This window comes from Triturus cristatus, chromosome 11 (assembly GCF_964204655.1).
Source record: "Triturus cristatus chromosome 11, aTriCri1.1, whole genome shotgun sequence".
Classification (NCBI taxonomy): domain Eukaryota; kingdom Metazoa; phylum Chordata; class Amphibia; order Caudata; family Salamandridae; genus Triturus; species Triturus cristatus.
Window position 1 is genome coordinate 320,303,332 of NC_140594.1, and position 25,388 is coordinate 320,328,719.

Below are 25,388 nucleotides of genomic sequence, written 5' to 3' on the forward strand. Positions count from 1 at the left end.
GTGTCCCCATCCAAGTCCTAGGAGTTCCAATTCCTGAGCGAATATGACATTCTCTATTGAGTAACTAGTCCTATTGAGGTGAGTGTTACTACCCCTTGGCCATTCGCCCTTCTTAATTCCCTGGGAGCCTCGCCCCCTCAGTCTCATCTCCCAACATTATTGTGCTCTGTTGCAGGTCAACTATTGAATGTCCCTGCGTACCCATTCCTTCCACTCTGCTCTGCTGACTTAGCGCCAATCATTGGACCCCAAAAATTCGGATCAAATCCCTCCGATTCCGGTCAGTCCCTTGTTGCTTTTCCCTTCACCGTTCACGATGTTCGTAATTCACTAATAATCTTTCGGCTCACTGCCTCACTCTTAGGCATTGTCACGCCACTTAGTGACACTCAATTCCGTATGGTTGTACTCACCCACAGCCTTCATTACGCATCTGTTACCGCTGCAGACTCCTTAATATTCTGCATGCCTTCTGCATGGTTTATTATCGGTAACTCACACCTCCGCATCTTTGTCCTTATAATTAATTCCTTTTAACATGTCAACAGTACAAACTATTCAATAATACAGATCACTCCGGTTCACTTCCCTTTTCACCCCCTCCTTGGCCTCACGACGATAAAAATACATGACTATTATCCCTTCACGTAAGCAGAGTCTCATAGTGGTCAGTCATACCTTTACTTCATTGTTTTTCTCTTACTAATTATGCAATTTTTCTTTTTCTTTTTCTCTCTCCCCCTTAAATTCTCTCCAAATGCTCTTTCCAAATTCATTCATTCAGGTCATATGTACAGGCTTTGATTATGTTGTCCTGATGATGATCCCAGTATTATGTGTGAGGATCGAAACGTCGTCGACAATTGCATATACCCTATATGTTCCTATTGACATCATACTATGTACATAAGGGTTTCTATGTAATGTTTGTTAATCTTATTCTCCAACCTTTTTCTCATTGTTACAAACATTTTTTCGCCTGAACTACCTCTTTTGTAAAAAGCTTTCTTCCTTATTAGTTGTACGGTACACAGGCTTGTGTCCTACTTTGAGAATTCTTTTGTATTCTGTTGTTTACATTACTTTATTAGTAGAAAATCTATGACCACTGTCCGGCTGGACAAGTCTCTGAAAATAAGCACTGATTGGGTCCTTATTTACTCCCTCTTTACTCAATTCATGCCTAGGGACCTTTGTTGTTTATAATTACTTAATTCCCATGGTCCCTGGCCGACCTTGTATGGGTGCTCTTGTTGTGAATTACATATATTCTGTGTGAGTTACGGCATTCTGTGCAAGAACAATTTAGTCGCACAGGGGGAAGAAATAGTCCTCTTCTGTACGAGCGATTGGTGAACAAGATGTCCGTTTTTGGAGAGAAAAAATATACTTTTCACCTCTATTAAACGTTTTCTTGTTATTTTGTGAGGCTTCAGCAGTTTCTTTGTTACTGATACCGAGCCTTTGCTGAATGACTTTCATCGCTAGCTCAACTCCAGCCATGACAAGTGAGCTCCAGGCCACATCTGTAACTTGCTGAAAGCCCACTTCTTGGCCCCACCAGTGCCAGACGTGTATTTATTTATACATCCAGAGCCTTTACCTGCGTGGCTGTTAAACTTAAAAGGAGTGGCGTGATATAGTGTCATTTTGATTCTACTATTGTATGAAAGTCTCTACTTGCAGATGGCAACCTCTCAGCCATGTGTATGGGTTGTGTATTGGCGGTTGGTTTCATTTTCAGGTCACGCCGCTAAAAGTTGTAAGCATGTTGTTTCAGTACCTCTTTCCAGCTTTGGTTTATTAAGTGGTACAGAAAACTGTTATGCGCGCTCTCCCGACACAAAACTCCACTACCTCCCTTAGCCTCATTGGGCAAATATTCCAATAATTACCGACAGTGTCTTTGGAAAACGGATATGCAATTAAATTTGTCAGAATAATTGGATTTGCAATTACAAGTCCCTTTTCTATTTTTGAGCCCGACCACATGCCTAAATGTGCTAAAATAGTCCTCCTAAATATACAAATACAAGCCGCACTTGCTGAGGAGGGGACTCGTGCCACCAGGCTGCACCGCGCCAGGAGGCGCTGATGTTCCTGCGCCCGGAGGCGCTATTTAATCCCAGTACGGTTCCTGCAGTGCGGGACGCGCGTGGGTGGGCCCGTCTGAGTCCGGTCGAGGCTGGGCCCCTTCTCTTGGTTTTCTGATCTGAACCTTTCTACGTCCCTTTGTTTTGCCTCATCTGCTCTGCAGAACTGTATTCTCCCAGGGGCGGTCCACCCCCTGCCTCAGTGTGGCTGTTGCCAGGACTACTCATAAGTGCAACCTGATCATTAACGTTTTTAGTTGTGTTTGTGTATTTTTTCATATATACTATTCGACTGCTGTTCCGGTAACCCCATCATAAATAACCAGTGGGTTATATTATTGTCCAGTCGGGCGGTAACAGTGGTTTTGTTTTTTCTTTGGTGTCCCTGCCTCGTGTCCACCAATCCACCAGAAATGGGGAAGCGCACTACAAATGCAATTTGCCATGCACCACCACTGCCTATACCCCCTCCCCTTAAGCAGACATCCATTGACCGGATGCTTCAAAGGGCCATAGGAGTGGTGGCCACTGAGATCGACGCAGAACGCAGACTGTCATTGACCCTCGACTTACACCAAGCCTGTCTTGTTATGGCCTCTCCCACAACGCATATTGATATGGAACGCTCACTCGACCTCTTGCCACAAATACAGCCATCAGATGCGTGCACTGGAACAATTCCCAAAATAGTAACAAGGAGGAGGGGTGTCACCAAGGGGGCAGATAAGTCCAGCAACCCCAAACAGTCCACAAAGCCCACAAAAGCACAGATCAAGCGAAAGACGTCTAACGATGGAACACCGGAGTTCATGGGTAGTGCGTCTGGTCTGGTTGCATCAGAGGGGCCTAAACAGCAAGTGAATATGACTCTACCAGCTTGGGCGGTTCCCTTGCTGGAAATCCTTTGTGGTCATTTAAGAGACCTTGTGAGAGATGAACTTGCCCACGTACATGAACGTCTGGATAAACTTTCTAACCGATGTTCCAGCAAAGCAGGAAAATTGTTCACATCTCTCTCACCGGCCGTAGTGAGCAGACCTGTGCCTGAGGGCCCCACAGCACCTGGAATTGTAGAGACTGGTGGTAGGTCTAATGCATCCTGCGGGGCTCCCACTATTACCCCGGTCATGGCCAGAACTAGTCCCAGCTATTGGCCACAATCCAGGGGTTAGGGCACTACCAACCATGGACACATCGAAAAATAGTAACAACAACGTTGGGCCCATGAGACTGAGAGGCAGGCAGGGACTGTCTTACCATCAATAAATCTTCCCCCAGCCTCAATCCCTTATGTAATTGTTATTGCTGGAGTCCCCGCTTTAAAAGATGGCCAGAATGAAACCCAATTTGAGCTAAAAAACAAATGCCTGCACTGGCTCGTTAGACATTGTCAATTTGCTTATGCCAACGCCAGCAAAATACTTATTACACATAGGGCAGGTTGGTTGGGCAATAGGCCAAAAGATGTTCGTGGGGACTGTGTCATAATCAACTTTAGGAATTCACGCATTGTACACCTCTTGCACCAGAGTCAATCTCCACTAATTACAGGTTCTGCCATCAGACTCCTTCGGCTCACATATTTTCATAGGCTAGATCCTACTAATGACTTAAAGGCTGATATTAGACACCGACAAAATGATTGGCACCAGAACCAGCTAATGGTGGGGCAGGGCGCTGTACAACTGAGACATACACCTTCGATTTGCCTTTGGCAAATAGATTTGGTGTTCTGGAAGAAGTCGATTGACTCATGGCTGAGTGGGCACCATGTATGACATGTGTGAGTGAACCCTTAGTGGAAAGGGCTCAGGATCCTAAGATCAAGGCACTTAGGCCCATCAACAAGGACCCCACTCTGAACCCTGTAACTGACCACCATGGCTCCGTTGTCTACCCTAAATCGCCTAAAGTTCTTTCAGTACTCTCCAGTCCAATGTCCACCTCATCTATACAGGACACATATTCTCCCTCCCCTACACACTCCCATGCTCTTATTTGTCCCCACAGCATCCTAGTAACTCCAGGCAATCCAGCTAAGGAGATTAAATCACTGGTATCTACAGATCCACTGAGTAAGCACCCCACAGCGTTATTGGAACCAGAATCCTTACCAGCTAACGAGGCTCAGGGAGGCTCCTCTGCCAACCATAGCTTATCAAACAAACTTAAGGTCCTATCACGGAGTGTGGCAGGTCTCGAAAGCAAATTAGACTGCCCTGACTGGGTGGGGGCATTTGTGGATACCTGTGACATTTGTATGTTTCAGGAATCCTGGGCTACAGAGGAACCAACTCGCTTGGGATTTGCTTCATTTTCTTTACCTGCTGTATCTAGGGGACTGGGTAGACCATCAGGTGGACTCTGTACATGGGTTGGATGTCATTTAGGTTGCATGATCACACCAGTGGCGCATTGCTCCCTAGACATTTTGTGCCTTATACTGACATTTACCCCAGAGTTTAAAATAGCCCTAATTAACATCTATTCGAGGCCGGTGAGGACCAGACATAAATCACCAACCATAGACCAACTTGACGGTCTGTTATCTGACTGCTCGATTAACGCTTTAGTAGTGCTGGGAGGTGACCTGAACTGCTAATTTGAACCTATTAAAGATTTAATAGGTTCACCTGCTACAGAGCAGGATGAGCTGTGGCCCATTCCAGAGACCAATATCTCTCCAATCAGGGCTTGTACACCTTTGGCTCTGCAAATAAAAGCACTTACCTTAAAGTATTCCCTGCGAGCCTGTAACGGCCGTTTCAGCTCGGACTCTCCTGGGAGATTCACCTACAACCGAGTTGGACACCCCTCTTTCTTAGATTATTTTTTAGTAGAAACCAGGTTGTGGGACCAGGTTAAGGATTTCACTGTCAGGCCGCGCCATTACAGTGATCATTATGCTTTAATACTTGAACTCACAATGCCAACGGTAGGGGATCAATTGGCAGAAGCCTCTGCTATTGATGACAGACCGACACTCACTAATGATAGGCGGAAAGTCAGGTGGGCATGGTTGGAAAAAATGCCCAAAAATTGGCTCTCCTGTTTAAAGCTATCATACCCAATCTTGAGGCCATGTCAGAGCTTGTAAAGTCAGGAGGTATCGCTGCATTCCTTGCAGAAGTTGCAATGGTTCATGAGTCCACCACCATAAAGCTTGAGGAGGTGTTTTGGACAGCATGTGCAAGGGGTCGTGGGACGCAGCATACACAGACATGGTTTAATGATAGTTGTCGGATGGCAAAAAAGGCATTGTTAGAGGCTATAAAATCCAAGTGTAAGACTACAGTAAAATCAGCAAGGTCCCTCAATAAAACCACCATTGCATCCTCAAAAATGGCTTAGGAATCAGAACAATGGGAGAGTTTGAAACTGGCCCTGGAGGCCAAAGATATGAAAACATTTTGGTGTATTATTTCCACAGGCAGCAGCAAAGGAAAGATGGCCATTGAGCCAAATATAGCTGCTGCTTGTTGGAAAGAGCATTTTTGGGCTCTTTATGCCTCATATGCTGTGGAGGCCAGCAGCCTGTCCCCAGTAAATCTGACTCCCTCGGTCACTGAAATAGCTATCCCCGAGATCACTCTGGCAGAAGCCACAAAAGCCCTAAAGCGAATAGTTCCCGGGAAAGCTGCAGGCCTGGGCAAGATAACGGGGGATCTCTTTAGGGCAGAACCCAAGATTTGGGGTCCATACTTATGGGTGGTCTATAACGCCATCCTACAGGGAATGGCCCTTCCTGTAACTTAGCTTGGTGCGGAGATCCTTCCGATATACAAAAAGGGATCACTTTGATTACCAACAAATTATAGACCGATCAGTTTGATCAATGTTTCCCAAAAAGTATTTGCCAGTATTCTATTAGATCATTTGCAATCCTGGCTGGAGGAACATAAGATCATGATCCCTTTGCAGGCTGGGTTCAGAGAAAAAACTTCAACAATAGATCAGATTTTCAGGCTCCAACTTCTTTATTGGAAATCAGTACATTCTGAAGGGGGTAGCCGGTATCTGGTCCTTGTGGACCTCAAGAGTGCATTTGATCTGGTACCCAGAGTTGCCCTGTGGGGGGTTTTGAGTGAACTTGGGCTATCCTACTATCTTTTAGACATCCTGAGAAGCTTACATACTGACAATTATGCCCAAATCTGGTACGCGTAAAATGGGGAACTCACGCCACCCATCCCCATTAACAGGGGGGTAAGACAGGGATGTGTGCTCACCCCTACGCTGTTCTGCATTTACATCAATGGACTGGTAAGTGCGCTGAGAGAACTCGAGGATATAGATGCCCCCAAACTAGCACACAAGAAAATTCCGGCCATGATGTTTGCTGACGATACTTTACTCCTCTCCAAATCTCCTATGGGAATTCAGAGAATTTTAGTCTGGTTTTGTGAGTTTTGCAGGTCTAGGGGACTGGAGATCAACATCCCAAAAAACAAATTTATGGTCTTCAACCCCAATAGATCAACCTGCCCTAACCCATGCATGAAAAGCACCCCTCTTGAGCGGGTATCTACATTTGATTACCTGGGCCTTACACTTACTGAACATATGGCCTGGGGGGCCCAAATAGCCAAGTCCAAACTTAAGCTGACTCAGACTGCAGGTGGTCTGGCGAAGTTTTATAGAAAGTTGTTTCACAAGCCGGTAAGCTCAGTCATGGAGATTTATAAAACTCAGCTTAGGAGTGCTGCCTTATATGGGGCTGAACTCTGGGGGCATTCTCACCTTACCCCTATTGTTAAAACAGAGAACAACTTTCTTAGGCATCTATTCGGCTTACCGGTGAGCTCCCCTCTGGTTCCACTGCGTATGGATCTTGGGGTGAGACCCATCGCAGAGGAAATTGGCTGCAGACCTTTACTTTGTTGGCGCCGCCTCTGGGTGACGCCGGAATTGGCCAAATATAGATCTGAGCGCTTAGAAATATTGAGACTCCCTGGCATAGGTAAACTGTCATGGTTTGCTTATATCAGGGAAAGCCTTCGTCCCATTGGCAGAGATGATTTATGGGAAAATCCAGACACAGCCTATTTGAGAACCCCGCATAAACAACTAGCTACCAGCTATAGGGCGCGCAAACTCGATAAACTCCAAGAAGATTCTACCACTGGATCTCTTACATCAACATTTTTGGAAGTGAAGGTTACGTATAACATTGAGCCATTTCTGGATGAAATTCGACCGGCATTGGCCAGGAAACTGTATGTGCAGTTTCGGCATGGCTGCCTCCCTCTGCGTTCCTTCACCAGCAAATGGTCCAGTGGTATTACATTGGGGTGTCCTGCATGTAGCGCGGGAGAAGAGTCTGAACTCCATGTATTCTTCTTCTGCCTGGGTTACCATAAAATTAGACACAGATGGTTGATCCAGTTGTGTAGGAACCTTGGCACAACACACTGTAAAGAAGCATTCAGGCTCCTAAAATATAATACTGAACTCTTTATTGTCTATTCGGTATCGCGTTTTTTAAGTTCCATGTGGTGGGCTAGGATGAATTTTCTTAAACTTTAACCATGGATTAAGCTATATGATTAACCTTCTCACAGTTTTAAATCCCAAATTAATTTTTAATTCAAAATTGTTTTTATATTGACTTTTAGCTTTTATTAACTGTTTTAGCATCGTTTGCATTTATATGTGTTTGTACTTTTATGGTGTACACACCGAAAGAAATGAAATGAAATATACAAATACAGGCTTGCACGAACGGACACGTCGCATGTTTATTTTTGCATAAGGGGAAGCCTGATGACTTTGCCAATACTTCTATTTCATTGCCTCCTTTGTATGCGTTTCAAATTGCCAGCAGGGTTGGTTTGCATGCTGAGATCCTCCCCAGAGGATGAGCAGGCCCACAGCAAGGTTTACATGGGGATGTTTGGCAACTCGATTCGTCAAACAGTTTTGCTAGGGCTTTTTCTCCTCTGCGACTATCTCGCAGCTTAACTCTTCCCTTTCGAACAGGACTGAGCTTTGTGGTTCATTCATTCCTAGTCTGGTGCATTGATGGTATATTGTACTACTATATTAGTTTTGTATTGTGATGAGTGGTGGTGCATTTTGCTGTAGCGTACTATGAATTAATATGTACTAATATGGTACACTTACTTGGTGTGGTGTTTTGTGTGATATTTTGGACGAAAATGCGCTGCAGTGCTGTACCCTGTTGTGGTGCATATGTTTTGGTGCTATATGATGTGCTCCGATCTGTTCTCCGTTGTGCTGTGATCTAATGTGCTCTTCCTAGTTGTCCCTTACCATGAAATAAATTCATGTGACGTACTGTGCTTTGAAGTGTTGTCATGTGGTTTGCTGTTGTGGGTTGTCCTGTGTTATGATACAGTGCTCTGTGATTGGATATGATGCTATGTGCTCTAATTTTGTGATGACATCTGGTATGCTGTAATAGATGGTGCAGTAATTTGGAATACTATGCTGTTCTGAACTCTGGTGGTTTTTGGTGAGATCTAATGTGTTGTGCCATGCTGCTATGTGCTGTTAGGCTGTTATATGATGTTCTGATGTGTTATGGTGTTATGTGAGATCTATTGCTGGGACCTTTGTTGGAATGTTTTGCACTATTCGGGGCTGAAGCGTGATGTTACAAAACAATGTGTTCAATATCGTTGTGTATTATCGGGTGTGCTTTCTTTTTCTGTTGACCTTTGTGATGTGATAAGCCGTGCTGTCTCTGAATGTGTCTCAATGTTATCTACATACTTCAATGTATGTGCAGTGATGTCATCTGGTGTGCTCTAATATGCTGTCATGTCATTTGGGATGTGCATTGCACTTGTGCCATGATGTGCTGTGGTGCACTGTCTCGTGCTTCCTGTGGTAAGCTGTGATGTACTTTTGTGTTTATTGTGCTGTGCTCTGCTGCTAAATAATCATCTGTGGTGTGGCATGTCGTCAAATGGTGTACTGTACTGTGATGCACTATTCTGTTTTACAGCGTGCTGTACTGCACTTGCTTGATACTGTGGTGTGATTCCAGGCTGCGTACTATGCTTTGCTGTTCTGATGTTCTTTGCTCAGATGTTTATGTAATATAAACCAAAGTAATGTGACCAGTTGTAGTAAGATGTACTGTAATATCCAGGGATGTGCATTAATTATTGTGGTACCTGGACTGTCATATTTAAGCGAATCCAAGTGACTACTTCAAATAATGGCGATCTAACAAAATATTCACAGTGCCCATAGATCCGCGAGAGTCTAAAATGAACTGGACAGGGATTGTTTTACTGAGGGTGGGATGGAAAGAATACAAAGAGGTTGGAACTGTAAACGGAAATCATGAAAAGCTATATTGCTAAACAAGCATTGGTGAAACAAGTAGTTCTGGCTTTAATATTGTAATTCATTCAAATGCAGGCGTGCACCATTGTCATAGACTAATAAAGACCGTACGATTAGCTTTGCCAGTGCTTGTATGAAATATTGCTGGGGAACCAACCCAACTAACTAGTCCATGCAAGATGGTGTCTATGAAAATAAGGGTATATTGGTATGCACCAATGTCATAGACTAATAAAGAAAATACTAAGCTTTGCCGCTGCCAGTGCTTGTATGAAATATTGCTGGGGAACCAACTCGACTAACTAGTCCATGCAAGATGGTGTCTATGGAAAATAAGGGTATGTTGTCAAACTTGTCCTTATGACCATCTGCTCGAAATCATCAGTGCTGCAATTTCAGTCTCTAGCATGTTAATGGACGACTCTCCTTTTAAGGCTGTTAGCCAAGGCCTTATAAGTTTATTAAAATTAAATATATAATACTTACTTTCTAGGGGCTTTCAGCTAACTCTCTACATCCATCGGTCTGTTGCTGTATCATCCAGGTTTAACTTTCTCCCACTATACCATAGAACATTGGGACAAAGACAACCCACTTCAGTCTTTTGTTAACTTCATTCTGTTCTTTCACAAGGAGCACACCCACACAGAAAGTAGTTAACTACCTAGACTACGATGCCAATCTGGTTTTTTTAATACCCAAAAACTATCTTCGCTCTTAGCCAATTTTTTTGTGTGTGTATGTATTGGTGAGTTTCCGGCAGCTTTACCAATATGAAACATTTACAAAAAATACAAAATAAAACGGTCACTGACATAGAAAAGACCAGCAGCCAACCTCAGTCCTATTGGCTTTGCCAATGCTAGTTTATTTTGCAATTTTCCTTTATAACAAATGCCTTGAAAGGTTTTACTTACACAGGCATCGGCAATCTACAACAGTAGTGAAGCATTGCCTAAGCATTTTTTTTATCTAATCATTGTTTTCCTGTTGTCTTTCTCAAGTTAGTAAACCATTTCTTTTACTTTACTCACACGTCAAATATTGTAACTTGTCTTTTTTTTCACTTGTTTTGGAAAAAATGGATTTCCGTTGATCAATTTTTGCAATTGACTATGTTCAATAGCTGATGGGTACCTCGTTTGCCCCTTAACATATGGTTATGTTGTGAAAATGCTGAACCTTTCCATCAGATCCGGGTAAGAGGTTTTGAAAAATCATGTTTTAGTTAAAGGTGTATTTTCACTGAGCTTTTATAGCTTACCCTGCTTCCCAGCTCCTCCCTGTACCACCGATTTAAAGGTGCAGCGACAGTGACAACACAATTGAATTGATACCTGCAGCAGCATTTATCACATGTGCAAGGAAAGCGTGACAGGCGCTTGTACTTGTGCTGTGTGTGTTTTGTGTACTAGATTTCATTACAGTCTGCGTGTTGTGCTATGTTGTCTAATGTGGCTTGTGTGTGTTTGAGGGAAACATTTTTCTGCCCATGCAATCGTTTGGTGTGCTCTTGCCATTGCACCATTATTACTCCCTGCTGCTTTAGCTGTGTGTAAGGTGGGGTTTGCAATTGCTGTTGCCTTTTTGTGTGTGTGTGTGTGTGTGTGTGTGGTTCTTTAATACTTGTACTGCAAAAGCTAATCAAATGTCTCTGATCCCAGTCCTTCATTTTGGGAATTATCCTTGACACTGTTCAGGTATCATGGAGCTGAAGACTCTGAAAGGTCTTGCATTGCACGACATCTTGACCGAGGTCCACTTGTTTGTGCACAGAGGTATGCATACCTATCACTTATTTTTCTTGGATTGTAGAGAACTGTACTACCTTGCTTTTCCTATAACTGTGGTTGCTGTTCTATCCCAGAAGATTGATTTGATATGTTGTAGGCCACAGGTTCCAATTCTTCACTCTTTTCATGGTGATAATTTGGACCAGGTACAGGTAAAGAGATGCCCATAACTAAGCCTATAGGGAATTGCACATGAGTAAGTACAACTATTAAATCTTCATGCTATTTCTGGTATGTCTAAATGTGTGATACATTTCACTGGTATATTCCACAATGTGTCTGACCTTGGAAACATGTATCGTAATGCAGCTGGGCTAAAAGATGCAGCTTGGTGGATGTTGGGCTTCTGCCTGCATGCTTCTCTAATGCTCCAAAATTAGCATTCAAATGAAAAGCTTTCTACTTACCAAAGTCCTAGATTATTTCCTGCACTTTACTGTTCTGTACATATGAAGGGTGTTGACATGTATTCATACAGCAAATGGCAGTCAGTGCTGGAAAATGTAACGAAAAAGTTGAAATGCTCAACTACAAGTTTTGATAACTTTGCTAAGAGGCAATGAATTGTAGCAAATATCTTCCAGAATTAAATTTCCCCATAAACCAGGTTCTTGGGTGCAGGCATATTTATCCCCCGCATTGGTCCAAGGTGTTGCAGTAAATGTGCTGAACTGAGCCAGAAGACAAGTTGGAGCCCATAGGGGCTTTGATTAAAAGTAAAATCTTTATTTTATTGGAATCCAAATCCCTTCGCGATTTTGTAACAAGCTATGCTGGTATGATACCTTGACCTCGATGTGAGCTACAGTTATACGGGTGAAAATACATCTTCAGAGTTTGTGAACAAATACTGTTAAAGGATATCCAGAGATAAACACTTGGATTATCAGTGTTGTATGCAAATGGTGATTGAATCCCTGAACTTCGGAAAGAACAGAGTGCGTTAGCAGTTTTCTGTCAATAAAAGTATTTAAAACGTACACTGATACCCAGAGGCTTCCTAGCACTAGAAAGGAATAAAAGGCAGTTACGAGTATCTCACCAAAGTTAGAAAAACAGATCTGTCCTGAGGACATTCCTAAATGTTGTGGTCAGATCTAGAGTGCTGATCGGGAAGGGCCTTCCAGTTAGTATTAGCTAGAATAATACATAATTCGTGTTTATTCGAAGTAAGGGATTCTTAGCAGGATTAGAGAAATACACCAAAGAGAGCTGCTAGGAAGATAAGGAATCATTTTCTCCTGACCAAAGGACCTCTGTCATAACGTGTGCAATATTGCAGCCAAGAGAGAACAACTTCTAGCTCCAAGATTGTTTCCATAATTTATTAGCTCCATATCCCAAGATGATGGATTGTACGCCTAAGAGTACATGCATGTACTTGACAGTTAAGAGTTAAAAAGCTGAGGATATTGCAGTACATTGATTTATTTTGATTAATTTTAAGAGTATCGCCCCCTTTTTTCTTTTTGTCCGGTCCTGCGATTATACTCGCCTACATGTTCTTAATAGACTGTAGACTTTAATCTATTGGAAAAAATCATTGTTCTACGTTAGAACATTGGAATGTTGAGAACTCCATAGAAGACAATGAAGTGGCACACAGCTTATAATGGCTGGTATAAGGCCTCTGTTTCAATATTCCAATGTTGGTCTTTCTGTTTCACCCTTTATTTAAAACATTCTACCGTCAGTGGGTTGAATATTTTTAAAGCCTTAAAGCCTTTCTGCCTCAGGCTATATCAGTTGTTAATAGGCCCTCAATCTCTTTAGTCCCTCTCCCACGGCTTGGAGCGATAACTCTGGTTCCGGGCCTTTACCAACCACTATAGCCCTCTGCAGTGGGCTGTAAGGCTATATTAATACACAGAGGCTCAGTGGTAACCTGCCTTTTTTCTCTCAGATTACATCATGGAACATTTTGTTGGTGCTTCCATGTTGGCCTTCTCTGGCAGTCAGACCTGGGCTGACCTACTTGTAACATCTGCTCCTGGTGGAGCGTCTTGTACACGTTCCTGCCTACTGAATATAACCTTCAGATAAAAAACAAGGTATCGAAGAGTTCCTGTGCCACTTACCTGCTGACTTAAATCAGTACAGGCTCCTATTTTGCCACCCTCCTTTTTGTTATAAAAAAAAAAAATAGGAGGAGCAAGGCCAGGAAACCTATGACACCTTAGTGGAAGCCTTTGTTTAGCCTCTGCACTGGAAACCAAATTCATTTTTTTCATGTCAGAAGAAAAAGGGAAAGTCTCCCTCACTTGGAAATGGAATGGAAGAGCACCGTGAAGGTGTGAGCTCCATAGTAAGTACCTGTGCACCTCACTGGCCATTTTTCGGAAGTCAAATTAAATGGAGGTGTTTTGGGCCCCTGCATACTTTAGATCTGTGTTATTTAAGGTTTAGAAAAATCCTTAGTTGTTATTTTTTTTTTTAAACTGAAATGGGTATTTCTTTCTTGCTTTTGTCAGTGTTCGAGTGCCAGCGGCACCCTGTCCTGGGCTCCCTATTTATTATTCTTCATATCGGGACACTGTGACTTCAAGATAAATGAAATCTCGCAAGATCAGAAGCTGTGATCTTGAGAAGCCATCTTGGGGTCAGGCCATCCATGTTGCCACCGACCCATGACTCCTCAATTCCAGCATGAAATAGCACTCCTGCTTACCCCTGCCACCGGTACTGCCCACAGCAAAAATGACTGTCTGCTTACCAAACAACTCATCCAGCGCAGTCGCCAACGTAGTGAAGGGCAGTTGTTGCTAGATGTTTTGTTTTAGGTGTGTGTTGGCCTCTATTGTCGTGCTCTGTTCTCGTTGTGTATTTCAGTGGTCTACTGAAGCATATTCTAATTTAAATAGTGAGCTGAACGAAGACACAAACAGGTTATTCATTTTGAAACCGTGTTTTTGGCACTTCAAAAAGTAAATAAGACAACGGAGAATAACTATCTAAATAAATTGTGGATTAAGTGGCGTGAGTTTTTTTTAAGTTCTAGACCGCTATATGAATAGGTTCCAATATGGTACCAGAAATAGGACTGTTAGAAGTACACATCGAACTGTGCAGTTCATGTCTTTACTTCAGTTCCAGTGCTAAAGCCACCTCTGTTTCTTTGCGTAATGACCGAGTACAAGTACCTCCATCCCAAGTCTAAGACCAGGACACTCGTATGACTGCCTTACTTCCAGAGTTGACATTCATTAGTGATCCTGGGATATTCTACAGTGTCCTAAAGATGTGCTTTTGTTTCGTTTTAGTTGCTGTGCAAAGAGAAACGATATGTCCATGTAAGGTATTGAAGGCACTAAACACTGACAGGCTTCAAACACTGTACTGTAATAGTCTTCATAGGTTTAAAATAATGTAATCTTAGCACCATTTTGGGGTACATTAAGCTAGTTTCTTATGAGCATCCATTATATATTTGACAGGCTCCAGATACCGAAACTGCACAAGGCATTCCTCATGCAGTCAATGAGACATTTACTGTTCCTGGGCTTCTGGTAACGAAGGGAACGCACCCCGTTTGACGCAGCCTACTGTGCACCATGGTCCCTGCACAGTGTTTGGTAACCCCTGTCACATCCAATTGTTTTCAGTGTCATTGGCTCCCTAATGTTAAGACTATTTCTCCTGGGTCTGTTTGTTCAGTCTTTCATCCAGAAGTATGCAGTGGAGTTTGTTTCAAAACATCAAAGGAGTGAGAAACTTCTAAATCAATTGTTTGGGCAACAAACAAATGTCTGGAATATTTCTCCCAAACAAAATCTGAAAATTTGCCAAATGGATCATGAAAAACCTGGATAATATCCCTGCAACGTGTCTTCACAGAGCCACACTCGGAGATTAGATGGGCATATAGTTACGAAGAATGCATATTTTCACATGCATTGTGCATCAAGCACATAAGATTTCAGATAGGGAGCTCATACTGTTACTAAAGGTGCTGCCATTTGGACTGAAGTCACGCCCTAGCTTTCTCCAAGTGCCAGTCAGTGGTAGTAGCAGCCTATCAGTGAAAAGGTGTGTGTGTGTGCATTGAAGGGATAGGCTTGTCAAAGCCATTATTTATAGACGTTACAACAAGCTCTATGCGAAACTCTGATCTTGTAGCTATAGCTAGACACCAAGTCAGCCTGACCAAGTCTGTTCTTCTGCTTGTCCACGTCATTCAGTACTTCGAAGACATCCAAGTTGGAAGAACGTTTCCTTCAGAGGACCGATTTCTACAAATACATTTCTATTGAGGATTCCACTTTCAACCGTCAAAGTCTCCTCTCTTACAGGCAGCTTGGTGCTTTGCATCTTCATAATGCCAAATGGCGGACTGTGAATGGGAGCCCTTTAAGAATATGTTGTGCGTCAATAGTGGCACGTAGGAAACTGGGAAGAGAGCAGTGAGATAAACAGCACTACTCACTCCCTGGTTTGGCGGCGCAGTCGGAAAATCATACTATAGGAATTTTTTTGCAAACTACTTTCAACGCAGACCATTGTGGCTGGTGCTTTGACTGATGAGAAACCTACGTGGACAACCTCTAAACTCCTGTAGGGACAGGGTCTGCTTCAGAACAGAAGTATCACAACTGCATGCTGTACTGAAGAGCTGTCCATGTAGCTGTCAAATCCTTTCTTCCTTCAATTGTTTCCCTATCCATTCTCCTTCAGGTAAGACTATGATACTACATTAACCCTACAAGCAGATGAAATCCAGAATACTTTCAAAAGGTGGGGCGGGGTCACAATTTATCTGGGACGGTACTCTGCAAAGGAAAGAATGGTCTTCTCCCAGGCATACATACCTGGAGGCACCTTATGAAAGTAACCAAGTTGCTTCTGGATGAAATCTGTCAAACCTATTGGAAGCATGGGAGATTCTACCTTTTGACTTGTTCACTACTGCAGAAAAAGCAAAACGAAACATAGGTTTCCAGACAGACATCTTGAGGATGGGGGGACTCAGCCAACCAGGGACAGGCTCCTGCCCCCCTCCCACTGCAGAGTAGCAGAATAGGGGGTGTACCCACCCCAGGGAAAGGACCCATTGATCCCTGCCCTTTACCTACCTGTAATGCCCCTAAATCTAGTATTTAGGGGGCACCCTCAACCTTGCTTCCTCAGATCCAGAAACAACAAGATAAGAAGGACCGAAGAGCCGTGCAGAGCTAACAAGAGGACTACGCTCACTGTCTTGGCCCCAGCCCTACAGGCCTGTCTCGCTTTCCTCTCACCCCCCCCCCCCCCCCCCCCAAACCTGCTCCTGCGAAATCCCGGCTTGTCCAGCAGCCAGCTACCACAAAAACCCCGGAGGACCTGCCTGCCTTCACTTCAACGACTGAATCTCCCGTGAACACCGGACTTGTTCAAACTGAAGCTTCTAGCTCCGGTCGGACACTGCGAATCCAGCCCACTCTGCAGCCGCCGAACCCGGCCTGATCTCGAGTGGAAAAACACCACGAGGAGGTCCCCCCGGCGATCCTGACCCGAGATCCAGTGACTCCTGACCTGCCTCAAGCTTTCAGACGACGCCTGCAGCCTCAAACCAGAGGATCCCCTCTACCGCGTCCAGAGCGGATAAGACTTTACGACATCCCAAGACACCCCTGCACCCGATGCCCCACGGCCTTGTGTGCCCAAACCAATGGTGCCTAACCAACCCACGACATCCAAACTTACCCCTCGAAGTGGTGGTCGCACCCAGGAGATCCTAGTCCCTGAGTCTGCAGTGTTTCTTTGTAACGGAGATTTTCCATTGGAAACAGGGCACCGACCTCAAAACAGCACCCTGCACCCGGCCGCCCTAGTGTCGCTGAAGGTGCACCTTTGGTGCTAATTTGGTCCCCTACTTGGCCTGAGCTAAACCCTAGGAGCTTTGCTCCCACAACCCCGTGGCCTGCTTGCCAGCAGCCACCAACCGGAGACCCCCCTATCCTCCATAGGATAACATTGGGCCTCAACATTCTGCACCTGGCCGCACTAGTGCTGCTGAGGGTGCAACAACCATGCATCACTGACCCTGGGGGACCCCTGAGTCTAACCCCTGAACCTTAACTCCCACAGTAGATTACTTACCTGTGAACCATTCACCTGCTTTCCCTCCATAGGATAACATTGACACTTTTTCTCCAAAAAGTTTGTGTGAAGTTTTGAAATCTAAAAATATTCTTTAAAAATTACACAAATAACCAAAACGTGTTTACTTACCTGTTTCCAGGAAATGTCCCAGTGCTGAATCTAGGTATCCAGCACTGATTTAGAAATGTAACGTGAAAAGTAACTTGCCTGTAATTTACTGAAAAAGCCTATTCATTTCAATGAACTGTATTTGCCTAGTGTTGCATACTACTGCTCCCCTGTAAATCAAATTACAATTTCTATTGCATTTTTAAACTGTTCTATATCCAGTAACTTATTACTGAAAAGTATTTAATGCTTACCTGTGCCAGGCTTGCTTGGTTCTAAAAATAAACAGTATATTTTTATACAAAAACAATTGGCCTAGAGTTCAGTTCTTGAGTGTGTGAATTAATTTGCTGACTGAGTGTGTACATCAAATGCTTAACATTGTCCTCTGATACTGCCTTAATGCTCGACCACTCTACCACAAATGAGAGTAAGGTTCTATCTAACTTTAACCTCTGCCTACTTCTGGGGACACTTGGACTCTATACACACTATACTTCATTTTGGTGTAGTATATATAGAAACACAACCATGGGGGAGGGTCCAAGGGAGAGAAGTTTATAGACCTGCAAGATAGTAATACCCCAATCAAGTTTACTACAAAACACAAAGAACTATCTTGGGTCTAAGAGTGAACAATGATCACAAGTGACAGAGGTTAGTTACGGTAAACTCCCACTAGGAAAAATACCTTTATAGGACTGGAACCCTCACTCACCCTAGGTGACATGCTTCATCATTGAGTTCTTTCTCCCGAAGGAAAAACCTAGTTCCACCGAGGGCTACAACCCCCTCACTGTGAGGGAGGAGTCCAGGGATGTTATATGTAAAGATGAGGCTGTATACAAAGGAGATACTTTTTAGTCCCTTATGCGGTGAGTGGAGTGAGAAAACAGCAGCGCAAACAATAAGCAAATTTAGGAAAAAGAGTGTGGTGAAGTTAAAACTGGTGAGAACCAAAATATTTGTATTTTGTAGGTTTCACCATCAGGGTTAAAAAGCAGTGCAAATAGAGCAGTATAGAGCTTTAAACTGCTCGATGTAAAAGGTCAACATGTTTCAGCCCTATTGATCTGTAGAGAAGTATCCGGGCTTTCTTCAGGACCGTGTGTAAACAATAAGCTGCTGCTATTTGGTGCTTAGACAAACTAACAATAAATGTTGATACTACACCAGTAGTCAGTTCATACGTCTTCGGTATTACTGGGTAAATCTAAAAGAATAACGTAAACAAAATCTCTGTCAGAAAAGTGTCAAAAGTTCATACAACACTATTGTAGTATATATTTACTACTAATAAACCAATTAGAAATAATTGGAAGCCCTTGGACCCTCCCCCATGGTTGTGTTTCTATATATACTACACCAAAATGAAGTATAGTGTATTGTGTTTTGTAGTAGTATATATAGAGCCAGTTTCTTACAAGTAGTGATGGATATTATACGTTTTTAATGGGTGTATTAGAATGAAAGTAATGTGTAAATATGTGATGATTTTAATTTTTGTTTTGCTTATTTGGCACATGAACAAACATGGTAGGTAGCAGCGCGCCGGAAAGTAAAGTTATTTGATCTTTGGACGTGGCATGTAGAGCATTTTATTTGGTACACTGGGCATTTTTTTTTTTTGCGTTCTACTGTTTCTTAGCTTTAGATTGTATTTATTAATTACCTTCAGGCACTTGGCACTTTGAATCAAGCTGGTCCCCGGTCCGCCGCGGCTCTTCCAGCCGATTGCGCGGACGAACGTGGCTCCTCCCCCTTAGTTCCCTTCCTTCCGGTATTAACTCCACTATTTTATTGGCATGGGAGCCCGGACGCGCAGCGGTAGGTAGCAGCGTTCCGGAAGGCAAAGCTACTTTATCTTTGGATGTGGCATTTCGAGCATTTTATTTGGTACACCGGGCGTTTTTTTTTTTTTGTGTGTGCTACTGTTTTTTAGCTTTATTTTGTATTTATTAATTACCTTCAGGCACTTGGCACTTTGAATCAAGCTGGTCCCCGGTCCGCTGCGGCTGTTCCGGCCGATTGTGCAGAGGAACGTGGCTCCTACCCCTTAGTTCCCTTACTTTCGGTATCTGCTCCACTATTTAATTGGCGTGGGAGCCCAGACGTGCAGAAGACTCAGCAGCGGGCGTGCCACTGGCAAGCCCATCTGCGCCTGGACTGCGGCCGGCGCCAGCCATGCTGTTCATTTGATTAGCAGCGAGGAAATTTGCTGGTCGAGGAACAATCTTTTGTCCTTGAGAGGCAAGCCTTGTCATCGGGAACATGCCATTGATCTGGCAGTTGAAGCACTCCCCAGTATCTGTACAGGATGCAACCTGATCATGGGGCACACTACGGGGCACCAAGGTAAGAGACCAGGATTGCAGCAAGGGGGGGTCAGAGTAAGCAGGCTGGCAAGCTTAGGGCGTGTTTGATCAATTGTAGATCTCTGTCTAAATACGCAGAAGATATATGGCTTCTACTTGCAGATAATGAATGGGATGTCATGTTTTAGATGGAAACCTGGCTAAAAGATGATGCCTTATCAACAATATCTCTCGCCATTCCCCCAGGATTCAAAATCTGCTGTGCAAATAGGGAGGGAGAAAAAGAGGAGGGGGTAGCTATCATCATAAAGGACTCTTGTGAAATCGTTACCTCGGTGCTGCATAACATGGGCGAGATTGTAGGCCTTAATTTATGTATTAATATTGGCCCTACAACCTCTTTTGCTGGACTCTTGGTATACAGACACCCGGACTATTCAAGTATAATTCCTGAGCTTTGCAACTTTGTTGCTCAGAAATCATTACAGTATTACAACTTTACTGTGTTATGGGATTTTAACTTGCATGTGAATGATCCGAGATGTACGCAGGCTGCTCATCTCTCCTCGTCTCTCAATGAAGCGAACTTGATTCAGCATGTGAAACTGGCCACCCATAGGGCAGGGCATACCCTAGACCTTTTGATTTCTAATATTCCGTCCTTGATAACTGAGACCCCAGGCCAACTGGTCTGGACAGACCATTGCTTAATTCTGTTTTCCTTCAGTTTGAAAAACCCAGTCAGAACGGGGGAACTAGTTATCTTTTAAAAAGAAATTGGGAGAAGCTGACAGCTGAGTCCCAAGGACCTGTTTTGCAGGCTAGTCAACCACTATTATCAAATGATCCAAATGCGGATACACTTGCTTTAAATAGGTGGATTTCCGCCTCTGTGGAGTCCACTGCCCCAGCCAGAGTTATAAAAACCATGAGGAAATCCCCCTCGGCCCGATGGTTCTCGCAGACTCTCAGGATAAATAAAAGTAGATGTAAAAAATTGGAACGCTTGTGGAGGGTGGATTACAGCGCTATGGCCAAACTGGCTTATAAGAAAGCACTGAAAGAGCTTCACAAACTGATGAGAGAGGCAAGGAGTGATTAGCAATGCAGAAAATTCAACTAAAGAAATATTTAGGGTTGTTGGCTCCTTCTCCAAACCGAGGGAGCTGGAGATTGAAGTTCAGCCGTCCCCTTCTGTGTGCAAACATTTCTGATAAATTCGGAAAGTCTACAACGCCTTTATAACGGCCGCAGAGACTGAAAAAACAGAAGAAAATGGGAGTAGTAAACCTGAGCTATCCCTTACGGAATTCCTTCCCATGTCTCAGCAGGAATCACTGGCAGAGATCCTGAGGTGTAAGTCAGGATCCCCAGAGGACCCATGCCCCCCTAAATTGTGGAAAGAGCTGGCCCACTTGTTTATCCATGTGCTGGATCATATATGGAATAGATCTGTCACTTCTGGCTTTTTCCCTGATACATGGAAACACGCCGTACTTCTCTCCCTCAGAAAAAAACCTAATGGGGATCCGGGCGAATTAAATAACTACTGACCAATTTCATTATTACCAGCACCAGCAAAAATGCTGGAAAAAATGGTCCAGCAACAATTGGCTAATTTTATTGCGAGTCATGATATTCTGCATGATACTCAATCTGGCTTTCGGACTGGTTTCAGTCCCGAGACGGCACTATTGGAGGTGGCAGAGTTGGTGAGAATGTCGTGGATACAGGAGCATCAGCGATGCTGGTGTTCCTGGATTTATCTGCAGCATTCGACGGGGTGGACTATAATTCTGGCACAGAGACTCCAGGCCATTGGAATCTGGGTAGTGGTACTCACCTGGCTGAAGTCATTTCTTAAACGCACGCAGAAGATCGCTCTGCAACGCTATCAGTCGGAACCCAAACATCTATGGTGTGGAGTACCTTAGGGGTTGCTTTGAGTCCGCTTCTTTTTAATATATATTTGGCCTCTCTGTTCTCACTTGTATCCAACTGGGGAGTGAAGGCAATATCATACGCCGTCGATACCCAGCTGGTGTTTTCCTTTAAAGACCAGTTGGAGGACTCTTTCAAGAGAACAACAAACTTAAACCTAATGCAGAGAAAACTGAAGTGTTGTTCTTCGGCAAGGATTTGCCGCCAGCAGCTGGTATTTGGTGGCCAGCTGAAATGGGCCCGCCTCCCACCCCAGCAACCACGGCAAAAAACCTGTGAGTGAAGTGAGAAGCAGATCTTTCTTTCTCTGCTCAAATTCGGCAGGTGACAGACTCTTGTTTCAGAAAATTGAGAAATCCTGAGAAAGTGTTTACATTTGCTTCCGGAGAATTGCCGCAGAGTCATAGTCCACGCCACCGTGACATCTAGGCTGGACTATGCAAACTGCCTTTACTTGGGCTTGCCTGTGTACCTAAGCAGAAGACTGCAGATGGTACAGAATGCGGCTGCGAGATTGATTAGACGTGTACCGTTTCGTCGTCATATCTCTCCGCATATTAAACCGCTCCACTGGTTACCGGTAGCAAGAAGTATCGAGTTTAAAGCTTTGGCATTTCGGACAATTCATTGCAAATGTCCTAGTTACCTTAAACTATGGTTATGTCAATATAAACAGAACCGTTCATTGAGGTCCAATTCTCAAAATTTGCTATGTACTCTGCGATTTGTCAAAGCTCGCTTAGGAGGTAGATGCTTCACAGTGGGGGCTTCTAAGCTGTGGAACTCTTTGCCAAACAATATTCGCCAAATTGAATCAGAGCCACTATTCAGGAAATCTTTAAAAACTTGGCGCTTTAGCCTAGGTTAGTGTTCTTGGGGTCTGCTTTTTCTCATCATCTTTGCATGCCACCTAATGCTTTAGCGCCGGGACACCTCTGTTTGAGGTAGCCGTTAGCGCTTTATAAATGTTGGTATTATTATTATAATAAATATACTGGAAACTACAGGATCCGTGGGCTTGGCTTTACTTTCAACCAGCTACAAAAGCAAACTCCCATGGCTCCATGACAGAACCAGTTCTAAGAAGCCTAGACCCCCTACTGTGGTGTGCCAGGCTCATTAGCCGACGAGGCCGAGTCATATGACTCACTAAGAGCCATACAACTGTACTGCTAATCTCACTGTGACCCCACATTTTATTTCCTCATACACCTATAAGAAAACCCCACTGGGCCCCAAACCAGCTGCAGCCTGCAATAAACCCCCTGTACTAACCAATAGATACAGCTGGAACAAACAAAAACAATTAAAGAGGCTTTTGCGGAGTAGGTGGGTCGAAACGTCTATTAGCCGTGCTGTTGATCCACTAAACCCTTGCGTGAGTTTTGGTACGATACAATTCTGATGGTGCTGCGGCAGGCAGGCATTCTCGATGCGCAGACGGCAGGGCTAACCTGTGAGGCTGTTCTGTCTGTTATTTGTGTGTGAAAGTTGAATTGCGGTGTTCTTGGTCTCCTGCGGCGCCGGGCCCGGATTATGACGTCTGGCGGGAATCCTCCTGGGAGCACAGGTGGCGTAAACAGTGTGCCTGGTGGCCTTGTTATGCTAGACCGAGGGGTTGAAATCCCCAGTGCCGCCCCTGAAAGCTTCATCTACGCACCATGTGTGCGCAGAGGGGATGCCGCCAGGTCCCTAGGAGGCGGTAATCCTTTGCAGCCCTTTGTGCCAGGCCTTTGTGGTGGTGGTGTCCTGTTGCCCATATTTTCATGCAGCCCAAGCAGATACGTGGCTCAAGTTTTCTCAGTTTCCAGTTATTTAACCTTCGGTACATTCCTTAAAGGCAGCAAGAACATATCATAAAAGTAAAAAATATTCCCCAAAATGGACCTTCCTTTCTTTGTCAAATGGTCGGTCACTGTGTCTGTCTAATTTCAAACGAACTCAAAAGATTTTATTCACCAACAGGTTAACCTGTTTCATTTCGTAGGCAACACGGTATTTTTTGACACAATTGCTTCATGCCATGAGTATGCTGAACGTTCAAAGATTATTCGATGCACGAGTTTATCCTTTCAGCGCTAGGGGTAGATATTAAACCACATTTCTGATCTGAGTGGCGGTTATGGACATAAGTGAACTGTTTTTCGTTGCACTTAGAATTCGTTGCCCAAGTGCGCGCGAGAAGGGTAGGGAGGAGTCCCTCCAAATTCTTCGAAATCTGCCTAGATAAACACGAGTGACCAAGTGTCAAATTCGTCCTGCGCGCTCACTGGCATATGTTTAGTATTTTACTGTAATGTTTCGCCTGCTGCTAGTCGTGACGGGTGTTTAGTACCGAACTGGCCCTCAATTTCCACAGCATTGCAAAGCTTGCCCCGTAGCAAACACCTGCCCGGCCCTGAGCACAGCTGTGCCGACCTTCTGAATCACTCGTTGGTTAGAGAGCAGAAGTTATCACGTAACCAGCTTTTTAATGATGTAACTTTCTGCTGCTACTGACGGTAGGGACGCGCGCTCCCAGTGGGACAGCACGCCCTGTAATGAGGCGCTCTTTCTGGGGTTGATAGCCGTGTAACTCAAATGGGTCCCTTGTGCACTTATTTCTCAGTCTGGTGGCAGCAACACCCCTCTGGTACATATTTACGTCATCGTCCATTCTCCACGGAGAATTGAGATAATTTGGATTTACATGGTGAATTTTGAGTGAGGGGAGTGAAGACTGAGGTTGGCACTGGGTCGGTTGATTACAGTCAGACACATGACACAACTACCACTAAAATTTATATTTTTTTTGTGGCCAATGTTCACTGTGTACGATGGTGCTTCGTACATCTGGCTTTGCCTTGACATTTTTGGTTCAGTAAGTTGACTGTTTTACTATAGTACTCCGTTGATACAATGCCCCCACTCCATGCACTGCCAGGATGAACAATCTCTCTAGGATTTAAACTTGAGTTCTGCCGCTAAACACTGATGTCTGGAGTATGTTCCTTAGCCGTTTGAGCTTTCTTACTTTGATTACAAACTCGAAGATGCAGGTTACTGTTGCGATGTCTGTAGTAGGTATGTTATCTACCATTTGTATAGCGTGCAAGTTCCACTAGTATGGCATTGTAGAGTCTCGGTAGTGGGCACTGAGGTTTACTATCTATAGTTTAACCTTTAATAAGCATTCCGTAAACTTGGAACAGGTTTTCGGAAGCGCAGTGTGCCCTCTGGGTGCATGCTCTCTTTACTCGTACTCACGCTTGTGTCTGCTTATTGCTATAGGTGAGTGGCACTATGAAATGACCAAAACGAAGAAGTCTGCTTTACAACCGCAGGTTCTCTGCCCCCTTCTCTGGGTGGTGATGGCCTGGCTTTGCGTTTGGCACGCTCCTCTTTCTCCACAGGAGAGCACCATCTGCCTTCTTTCTGTATTGCCCGACTTGGCACCAGAGGTTTCGGTGTGGGGATTCTTTCATTTAAGACCTGTGCTTGAAATTTGAACAAGCATTGGCAATGCCAAAAGGTCTCGCATTTGCGAGAGTTAGAGCGATTGGCGTTGAAAATTACAATTCCTTTTACCCATGTGTTGCGGTGTAGAGTAGATGTGCGTGATGTAGAGTAGAATTATGTTGATTGAAATTGTTAGTTGTGGAATTGTGTGGCACGGAATTATGTGGCACGATGTGCAGTGGAATTATGTGGATGGTAATTGTGTGGAGTGGGATTGTGTGTCATGGAGTGTCATTATGTGGAAT

General features: G+C 44.0%; 1 protein-coding gene across 2 annotated transcripts in view; it reads left to right on the plus strand.

Moving 5' to 3' along the window:
* Positions 1-25,388, plus strand: part of RFC5 (replication factor C subunit 5) — a 144,419-nt gene that overhangs the window by 107,663 nt on the left and 11,368 nt on the right. For both annotated transcript variants that reach the window (XM_085633384.1, XM_085633385.1), the window contains one exon: positions 11,111-11,188. In XM_085633384.1, the coding sequence (XP_085489510.1) occupies positions 11,111-11,188 (78 nt within the window). The remainder of the gene's footprint in view (positions 1-11,110; positions 11,189-25,388) is intronic.